Here is an 11253-nt window from a genome sequence, read left to right as displayed (position 1 = left end):
CGAGATGATAACCCATTGACTTACTCTCTCACAACCTCGCTCTCATTGCACCAGATAGTCTTTCTGATTTTATTGCTTAAGTTTAGACTAAGAAGGATGTAATCTGACAGACAGTATCCAACTAGCATGTAATGGCATCCTTTGGGTTTCATACAATTTTTGTTTGTTGGCTGCTTTCTCTTTATGGCAAGTGATATTTTCTATTGTAGTAAAGCACCCTTTTAAAATTAATTACAGTTAGTTAAAGAAAAACATTAAGTTAATGCTGAGAGTCCCAGATATGTCAAAAAAAGTGAATAAAAAATTGTTTATATAGTATGAAAAAGACTGAATTTTTGAGAACATTGCCTTAAGCAGAAAGAATCATGCACAACCTGAGAGACTGCAAATGACTTTATGGCTCAGAGAAAACAAAATGAGCCTTCAAGTATTGCATATAAATTCACAGACAGAAAGCAGGGACATCTCTGTAGTGATGTGTATAGACCCATGAATGTGGCATGAGACCAGCAATGATAGGTTTCTCAACAGGTACCTACAGAGACGGCCAACTCAAGGACCAGAGGTGCTGTCAAACCCTACTTCACCCCTCAAATGCCTTCAAATTTAGCTACAGAACAGGAGAAAGGTGGGAGCCCCAGGCTGATACTAAATTTCTACCACCCTGACAGACTGAAGACATAGCTATCTGTTTCTCTATCTTTAGCTATATTTCTTTTGCCTAAGTTGAACTGCTATTCATATCTAACACATAAGTAAAATAAGGTAATAGAATATAATATTCAAATATGACTGGATTTTCATGTAGAATACCTTGCCAGAGGAGAATTGTCAGAGGAACCAACCAGAGAAAATGGTAGCAGTGCACAGTAAATTGTTAATTTGCATTTAGAGCCCCTCCATGCATTTATTCACAAGGAAATGGCTATATACATTGACCTTCTCTAGAAATTCCCTACCTTCAGAACTATATCTCTAGTGAAGTTACAATACATCCAGGTTAAAGAGAAGTTTAGAAAAGGAAGAGGAAGACACCACCTCAGTTCATGGACAAGAGAATTGAGACCAGGGAATAACACTTCAAGCTTGAATATTGAGGTGACATTAGACAATTTATTTAACTTCTTTAAATCTGTTTTCTTTTCTCCAAAATATGAGGTTGACAATAGTACCTATACCACATGATCATTGTGAGGATTAAATGAGAAAATATGTATAATACCCATCACAGGCCCTGGGGCATAGTAAACAATTGTTAAATTATTATTTGTAAATATTTTGTTCAAGACCTGTAATCTTTGAGTATGGTCTTTAAAAAAAAAAAAGAAAAAACAACGCCCTTTCAAAGCTCTTAATTCTTCCTGGAAGCTAGGAATAAGCTGCTATTGGAGGTAAGGGTCCCTGCTCACTTCAGGAGACTTAATGAATCTCTGGACTAAATGCCTGATGACTAGGAAAGACTTGCCAGGACCAGATTCCAGGCATCTTTTGTTAGCTCTGCTCATAGCTTACATGTGTCTTCATAATTCAGGAGGCTGATGTTTCTGGCAAGACCTGCAAAGGAGGGTGATGCTTTTATCCATCAAGTCTGCAGAATGCCTGAAAAATACAAGACACATTTCGGTCACCCATGTAGTATAGCCCTGGGAGTGTCTGTATGTTTGAAGTTGTGACCATCCTTCCCATTCAGCACAGGGCACTTGAACCACCTCGCGACGCCCACTACCACCAAACACTGTATTTCTTATTTATCTCTACGTCTTGGGGGTTTCTGTCTTGTATTTGTGCTTGCTCATTGCGTAGATAGGCAAAATAAGTCCTTAATAAATTAATTAAATTTCTATTGCCATTTCTTACTGCACTGTTTGGAAAAGAGTAGCTGGCCTGACATATTTTCATAAATATTGAAGATTATTTAGTGCAACAAGGTAAAGTCCATTAAATTCAGATTTAAAAGCAAAGTTGAATTAGACCTCTGGCTTAGTTTGATTAAAGATCATCCTAGTTTCAGCAAGAAGGTGTTGTAATTACACTGCACTGTAAATAAACCCAATAAACTAAAAATATAGATATGCATTTATTATAACTTGTTTATATTGTATGCTTACAAAACTCTTTATGCGAGCATTCCCTTCAATACCAGACTCCCTAAGATAGTTAAATATTATTTTTAATTGTACTTTTTAAGGAATTAAAAATTATATTAAGCAATATATATCCCCATTATCTTTTTCTCATATAATTTTATCCTGGTTGTTTTCCTTATGAACTTTGGCATGCAGAAAGGGTGAAAGTAGAAATAGATGCATGTTCTGGGTTCCAGTCACCAGCTATCCTTAAAAAATCGTATCATTCTTTGAATTTCCTTGTAACAATTTCTTGTAGAACAATGGCTAAATTAATCAAGGACAAAGCAAATAGAAAAGTTCATCTAAAATGGCTCTTTCCTTTCAGTAATTCCTGTCAAACATTACACAGAGCTGCAGTGGATGTCCATGCTTCTGAAGGACAGAGAATGGACCATATGTAGATGAGAAATTTAAATTTAAATTGTCCTTGATTTCAAAATCATCAATGTGGATCTTCAGTAAATTACAACTTTCTGGGCCCCAGTGTCCTCATTAGTAAAGTGACTTACTGGATGACCACTAATGTCACTTAAAGCTCTAAAATATTATGATTCATAATTCTGCTGAAAGGAGAATAACATAGCTCCAAAATATGATTGTCATAGATCCACAGAATTGAAGTTTCACTGGAGAATTCATGTATCTTACACCTTCAGCCTACACAATATCCAAGAATGCAGAGGGAGTGGGAAATGCAGAACAAAGGAAAAGGAGGAAGACTCAATGCATTCTGATTAGAAAAGATCAGCAACTCAGACCTTGGCTGTTTCAACAATAAACAGTTATAATGAAAAATGGAAGGTGTCCATGAAGTTTATGAAAAGTCTGTATTCATTGGAAATGACTCAAAATTCAAGCATAATTCAGTTCAGATCTACAAACATTTATTGACTATCTATCTAATGTATGCCAGACACTGTGCTGGGTACTAGGACACCAATGTAAATAAATAGAATTTTTGCTGTACACAACCTAAATCCAGATTAAATCAATGTTTATGAATAAACCTAAAGTATACGTGCCTAGAATCATAACATCACTGCTATTTATGTAAATATGGGGTGCCAAGGGAAATAATCCAATAAATGAAGTAAAGGAGGACCCTAAAAGCAGCAAAAGGATGCCACTTAATTTGGCATGATATATTACGTTGTATTGCACTAAACTTTCCAGTTAACTGTCAGAATAAAAAAAAAAAAATCACTAACTCTTAGAGTGTAAATAGATCTCTTAAACTGGGCAATTTAAATAATTTAAATAGCTATACATTTTATGATGCTCAAATAAGATATGGACAAGAGAGCGTTTCTAACAAATGAATATAAAATCACCCTGTCTGACAAGATTTATGAAAAACAAATAGTTTGCTTCATGATTTTGGCCATTTATTCTGGGACATATCAGTAGAGCATATATGAACAGAGATTTCTTTTTACAGTGCTATATGCTACATAATCTGGTGAATCCTATTTAATACATGATAGAGGGGCTGGTAGGGAAGAAACAGAACTAATATGTTGGGACCACAGGGGTTGATAGGGAAGAAACAGAAGTAATACGTTGTAATGCCAGTGGGGGGTGGCTGTATTCACACAGAACTTTCAGTCCACCTGTGAAGCAGAGACTGTAACTCACATCTATGGCTGTCTGATGACAATATAGCCACCTGAGCAGATGCTTCAGTGGTCAACTTACTCTGTGCCTGTTTTCAACATTTGAGCCAATTCTGAACATATTTCAGGAATTGAATACAGAATAACAGAAAGTCCTGAGGTGTAAATTAATTCCTAAAATTTTCCGAGATCCAGGCCAGAAGACTTCTAAGACATTCAAATGGTGATTTTTTAAAAGTTAGCTGAAATAATAACAAAGCATAAATTTTTTAAAAAGTTAACTGAAATAATAACAATAATGTATAAAGTTGGTTAAGATGAATACCTTAGAATAGTGATTCTAAACTTTAGTGTGTAAAGATCACCTTCAGTGCTCGTTAAACATAAAGCCCTAGACTCCACTCATAATGGCTCTGATTCGACAGACTGGGACCAGGTTCAGAAAACTAGAATTTAGTAGGCACCCCAGGTGACTCTGACATGAATAGTGTAGTCTGGCAGCCACACTGGCTTTAAGAGGACAAAAAAAGACTTTAGTTGGGTAACTACTATAAGCTAGAGGCTGACAGAAAGACAATGGGTGATCTCTGTTTTCAAGTTGCTCATGATCAGCTCAGGAGGTCAGACACCAAAACAACTTACCATGTAAAGAGAGGTAATAAGTATTTTATAAGCAGTATGGTAAAAAGTCTCAGAGAACACAAAGATGAAAGCAATGATCTTTACCAGGGATGAGGGAAGAAAGTTTAATTTTTTTTTTTCTAGTAAAACAATTCTAAAGAGGTGATGTGTGCTATAGTTCAGTTACTGCTATTTACAGCTTACCTTTTTTTTTTTTTTTTTTGGTCAACACCCTGTTCATACTGCCTTTTCATATGCTTATGGTATCCAGTGTTGTTTTTGAGTTTTGGTCTATGTACAATTTTTTATTTTACTGTTAGTTTCCTCATTTTATTTCAAAGAGCAGTCAAAGTTAAAAAAAATTATTGCTCCAAGCTTATTTAGAAATATGACCTTCCCTAATTTATCTAGTCAGTTTTGATTGTGGGTTCTGTCTTGTAATAGCTTTGTACTCTCTGACTTATTAAAAGACCAGTACTATGATATTTATTCCTTTTTTGGGCTCAAAACATTTCTAACGTGGGTCTCAAGATACTGTTGATCCACGATGGGTATTCTTATTTTGCAGCATTCTACCACTAAGTACCATAATTCAAAGTGACTATATATGATAAGCAAATTATTTTTGCTTCAGAGTTTACTGAGGAAGTCAGATTTATTTTAGATAGTTTTCATCAGCTGCCCAACCACTTTACAACGCTGAAAGAACGCCTACGAGTGTGAGCATGAACTCTTCCATTTTATAATACTTTTATGTAGAATTCTTAAGACACATCTAATTTTTTTTAATGTTTTAGACCTGGACTCAACCTTATCTTTTCAAATATTACACAAACTTGTGGTTGCTGAATGCAAAATTCAAATAATACAATTAAAGCATAAATATAAAGCAAATTTAAATACATATAAGCATTTCTTTAATACATATGCACATATATATATATATATATATATATATAGTATCCAAACATTTCAATATTTTACATTTACCCCTTCAATCCTTTTCAAGCAGATATTGTCCTACTTCAAGCTATTTGATGAAGTGAATTATTCTATTAAATATTTAAGGTTTATCTAGTTTGGGAAAGATTTGTATCCCAGAAATGTCAAAAAGTTAATTGGTTTATCTCCTCCGCAGCCTGTACTCAGTGAAAGATACGGCCTTCTCCACCTTCTCTGGAAACAATACAGAGCAGCCAAGGACACAAAAGAAGGCAGACCCAGGCCCATAAATCAACCCCCAAGTGACTTTCTGGGGCTGCCCCAGCTCAGGGGACCTTCATCCTCCCCTGACCTAGACTCACATGCCTGAGACTAGGCTGACAATGGAACACATCAGGAAGAAGACGGAGGGAGCACAGAAGGCAGGATTGTTCTTTTCAATATATTAATTATGGAATAAATAAACTTCAATAGAAAGAACTTCGAATGTTTAACAATTATATTTGCATCTATGCAAAAGTAATATCAACCTGAATCTATAATTTTGACAGTGAAATGAAATGGAAGGAAAGAGAGAAGAACAGAAGTGTGTGGCAAGCCTTGAACCATTTTGGCCAGTAAGCAGTTGAAAGAAAAGGAGACAGTTTCAGAATTTTCTATATTTTACTATGGTCTTCTTTAATAAAATGGAACAGAAGAGAGAAAAAATATGATAGACCTCCTTGGAGTTTGGGAAGATTTGTTTTTTAGTTTTGTTTTGTTTTTTGGGTTTTTTTTTTTTTTTTTGTCTTTTTTTTGTCTTTTCCTGTGGCACATGGAAGCTTAAGCCACAGCCACAGCAACGCCAGCTCCTTTAACCCACTGCACAAGGTCAGGGATTGAACCAGAGTTTTCATGGATACTAGTTGGATTCATTATTGCCAAGCCACAACAGGAACTCCTGGATTCCTTTGGATCCTGGCCTGTTTATCAAGTGTTTTGAAAGAACCACAAATCTTCCTTTTATGTGCCTATACTGCCACAATTGTAAGGTCACTTAATGCAGCTTTATCTGTTGTCAAGTCACTAATTCACAAAGTGAAGTTCACTGATGTATGGAGGAACTTAAAAACATAGCTCAAAAGCTAAAATAAATAAATAAATAAATAAATAAAATAAAAACTTCACTGCTATCACAGTAAAATGTAAAGAAGAGAAGATCCGAGGGGATCTAGAGACCGATGAAGGATTATTTGAAGGTTAGTAGGGAGAAAAATTTCCTACTCAAAGATGTTAACGCCAACAAAAGGGAACTTCATTGGTTGAATTATAATAACAGATAACTGGAAAAATCGCAGTGTGTGATTTTTAAGCCTATGTTTGGAAGCTACATAAGTAACAACAATGCCTGTAGTTAAACCCCAATGAAGTCATCCTTGCTACATTATATCAGATCACAAAAACAAGAGTCTTCCTAATCAACTCAAAGCAGTGTTTCCAAAATACCAACAATGTGTAAGGTGCTGTGCTAATTGTAGTGAAAAAAAATTTTTTTTTCTTTTGCCTTTTAGCGCCACACTTGCAGCACATGGAGGTTCCCAGGCTAGGAGTCAAATTGGAGCTTCAACTGCTGGTCTGCACAACAGCTCACAGCAATGCCGGATCCTTAACCCACTGAGCAAGGCCAGGGATCGAACCTGCACCCTCACGGATACTAGTTGGGTTCGTTATCGTTGAGCCACAGTGAGAACTCCAAAAAAAACTTTAAATAATAATAAAAGCACAAGATGTCCCAGCATTTTGAATATTTTAAAAAACTTACTGAATGAGACAGGATCAATTATATATGAACTGAAAGAGCCAAATAAATGGGAAGAAACTAATACCCCAGTCAGAATCATTATGTTTGCCATAGATACAGACTGGTAAGATTTGGTAAATTTTCAATTTACTATTTATGCAGTGGAAGACTATTTTCTTCACATTTCACCAATGATGTAAATGAAAACAGTATCTTCGATGTTACCACCTTAAAATTCTAAAATTAAAACATTACCCTGTATGTGAAACAGGAGGCTAGATCAAAAGGATTCTCAATTTTTAAAAAATCAAAGATATTTTTAAGTAAGGGAGAAAAAGTGAATTCAGTTCCTAATTTCTGGATTTAAAGAAAAAAAAATGAATATCTTGAAGAAAGAAGTCAAAAAGCACCTCAGTTTCCTGGGCAAATGCAAATAAAGAAAACCATAACCACAACCACCCAACACCAATCAGGGTGGTGTTTCCTTGTAGGCCCTTTCTGAGGATTGGTAGAAACTGTATTTTTTTAATCTTTGTTTTTATACTTGTCCGAAGATCTTTTAAGGCAGGAGGTGGGGCAGGGAGAAGAGGTGGGCACTGTATAAAAGAAGCTGCCTTGCAATTTCTAAAATTCATACAAAAACTTCCTAGGTAAGGAAACTTACCAGATTTGGCACCTGATGGAAACAGTGATGGACCCAGAAGCAACCTCAGTGTATTTGGATTATTCCTACATTACAAGCGAAAATCCTGATATTGAGGAGGCCCCCTCCCATCTTCCTTATACATCAGTCTTCCTGCCCATCTTTTACACAGCTGTGTTCCTGATTGGAGTGTTGGGAAACCTCATCCTCATGAGCGCACTGCATTTCAAACGGGGCAGCCAAAGACTGATCGACATCTTTATCATCAACCTGGCTGCCTCTGACTTTATCTTCCTCATCACGTTGCCTGTCTGGGTGGATAAAGAAAGATCTTTAGGATTGTGGAGGACAGGCTCTTTCCTATGCAAAGGCAGCTCCTACGTGATCTCAGTCAACATGCACTGCAGTGTCTTCCTACTCACCTGCATGAGTGTTGATCGCTACCTGGCCATCGTGTGCCCAGCCATATCCAGGAAACTCAGAAGGAGAGACTGTGCGTATGGAGTTTGTGCCAGTGTTTGGTTTATCTCCTGCCTCCTGGGGTTGCCTACTCTTCTATCCAGGGAGCTTACCCTGATTGATGGTAAGCCATACTGTGCAGAGAAGAAGGCCACTTCAATTAAACTGACTTGGGCCCTGGTGGCTTTAATTTTTACCTTTTTTGCACCTTTGGTGAGCATGGTGACCTGCTATTGTTGCATCACAAGGAAGCTGTGTGTCCGTTACCAGCAGTCAGGAAGGCATAACAAAAAGCTGAGGAAGTCCATAAAGATCATCTTTATTGTCGTGGCAGCCTTTGTCTTCTCCTGGCTGCCTTTTAATACTTTCAAGCTCCTGGCCATTGTCTCTGGGTTGCAGCAAGAACTCCACTTTTCTTCAGCGTTTCTCCAATGGGGCATGGAGGTGAGTGGGCCTTTGGCATTTGCCAATAGCTGTGTCAACCCTTTCATTTACTATATTTTTGACAGCTACATCCGCCGGGCCATTGTGCACTGTCTGTGCCCATGTCTGAAGAACTATGACTTTGGGAGCAGCACTGAGACATCAGACCTCACCAAGGCTCTCTCCAACTTCATTCAGGGGGAAGATTTTGCCAGAAGGAGGAAGAGGTCTGTGTCGCTCTAAAAGAGACAGTGACATTTCAAGCTCTCTTGGTGGATTAGAGAGTTAATTTGTGTCAGTGACAAAGAGAGAAGTGAGGTATTCATATTGCTTCATAAATATAAGGAAGAGTTAAATTTTAAAGAAATGAATAGAAAGTCCCTATGTCTGTGGATATAATTAGGCCATAAGTTGGTTTCCTTTAGCTGAGAGACTTTATGTGATCCTTGCCAATCAAGTTCACCAGGCAAAATACAACTCTTAAGTGTCCTTGAACTCTGAGATAAAGTCTCCTGCTTGGACCAGATCCGTTCTTCATGGTTGTTAATTCATGTTGAAGCCTTTTCCTCCCTCAGGAACCGGAAGTCACATCATCCTTTATACACCCCAAATTGGACGACATACAAAGGATTCTGCCTATTTATATCTGGTGAGAAATGTGGTGACAATGAAAGTAGTAAATAATGTAATATACCTGTGCTCAGTAATTAATTGTTTCTGAGTAATGAAGTGAGGTTCTGGCCTTAACCTTTAAAGGTTTGTATGGTGATTCTATACCATCTTCCAACATTGTCTTTTACCCTACACCATTCACAATGACATTGGACTGGTGAAAGCTCATGGGGATAAAATTATTTTGTATTGTGTTTCTGATTTGGGACTTAACTTTATCACTTTGTCTTCAAGAGTATTTTAACAAGAAAGCCTAAGACAATATTTGACTTATTTTCCTTATAAGATATATTGGTAAAAATGGGTCTCATGATAATGGTGGAGTAACAATTTCTCAATGAGGTTTTCCTATCCTTTTGTTTGTATTGCCTTTATAAATTAAGATAGGACTTTGCTCTAATTACATGTTTTTAATTACCTAGCTATCTAATTATCAAATAAAAATGTTACTACTACTGTAATTGAAGGTCATAAAATGCTTAACTATAACCTCTGCAGATTATTATTTTGTAATTTAATTAATGTTAGTACTACACGTTCCTTATAGCATTATTTGCTTGATGTATGTAATTTCAAGATTTGATCCAATAAGATAGTAAGGCAGAATGCTCTGTATTCAGCTGAAGTGAAAAATCCATAACAAAGAGCTACTCGTATTTTATATTCATTTTTCCAAACCCAGAGACTTTCCAGAATTCAGAATTTACCGAGTTGATTTGTAATTATGTTCCTTTTAAAGAATTTGAAGTAAAAAATGAAATTAGAAGAAACCACAGAAGGCTTCGCAGCAGCAAACTTACTATTATAAATATCTTTCAATTCAAGATAAAGTGGGTTATGTTTTTACTCTCACTGTGGACTCAAATGAAGTACTATTCTACTTCGAAATAATACATTTGAAAATCAGAGAAAGCTTAGAATCTTATCAGAGACTAGGTAATTCAAGCTTATCCTATGTATCTTTGATGTTAAGGGAAATCTCAAATATTGGACATCTTCTCATATTATAGTTTATTTAGAAGTTTTTGGTTTTATAAATTGGTTAATTTGTTAATTTCTCTTAAACTTTTATTAAATAAAATATAATTTCCTTATATAAGCATTCTTCTATGTTGTATTAATTTCTATTAGCATATCAATTAGTACTGATCTTCTAACAGCCTTTTAACAAATTATAGATATAGAGGAAAAAAGACTGTAAATCATAAGAAATAAAGTTTCTTGGAAAACTTCAAAAGCAAACTCAAAATAATTAAATAGATCTCCAAAGTTTAAATTTTAAGAAATACAAAAAGTAGAAAGCATTCACCTTTTTAAAACAAATCAACAAAAGCACTATAACTAATCACAAAGTCATTGCCTTTGATAAATGCTAGCTCTAAAAAACAGCACAATCAGCTAAGGTATTTGTTGGGAAATGAGAAAACCTGAGTTATTAGCTTCACCATTAATGTTGGGACATCAAACATGTTTTAATCTTTCATACATAAGTGTTGTTGGTAATATGTATGTCTACAGAATTCTCAAGGATATCATAAGACTAATAAATACAAGTAAAGGTTTTTTAAATATTGAGTAAAAAGTTATGTAAAACTATTGAGTTTCTATCATTAATTATTGAACATTATGTCAAAATTTTGAAACTAGAATATCAAACGACAATCATTCTCCTTTAACAAATATTAGAATCTATCTTACTTCTGTTTCATCCCTTTTATTTTTTTCTGGGTATATTTAAAATAACATTGAAGAAAAATATAGTGTTGTAGTTTTTAATACTTTAAATAGATAAGCTACTTGTGTGCCTTAAGAAAATCTTAGCATACTTTATATTCATAAGGTGCCAATTATGGAAGAAAAAACAAGCATAATATTACAGATAGCATTACTCTGATAGAAAAACATTCAAAATGTGATTAGTTGGTTTGTTACTCTGAGAGCTTAACCACAGAAAACTCTCCATTAAAGCCT

General features: G+C 35.4%; 1 protein-coding gene across 1 annotated transcript; it reads left to right on the top strand.

Annotated features, from left to right (window-relative positions):
* Positions 6138-10376, top strand: GPR15 (G protein-coupled receptor 15). Its single transcript, XM_021070686.1, has one exon. It carries the CDS (start codon positions 7765-7767, stop codon positions 8851-8853), a length of 1089 nt encoding a protein of 362 aa, XP_020926345.1. The 5' UTR covers positions 6138-7764; the 3' UTR covers positions 8854-10376.

The sequence above is a fragment of the Sus scrofa genome, chromosome 13, assembly GCF_000003025.6.
Source record: "Sus scrofa isolate TJ Tabasco breed Duroc chromosome 13, Sscrofa11.1, whole genome shotgun sequence".
Taxonomy (NCBI): domain Eukaryota; kingdom Metazoa; phylum Chordata; class Mammalia; order Artiodactyla; family Suidae; genus Sus; species Sus scrofa.
The sequence above is the reverse complement of the archived record's forward strand: the minus strand, read 5'-3'. Positions and strand labels throughout refer to the sequence as shown.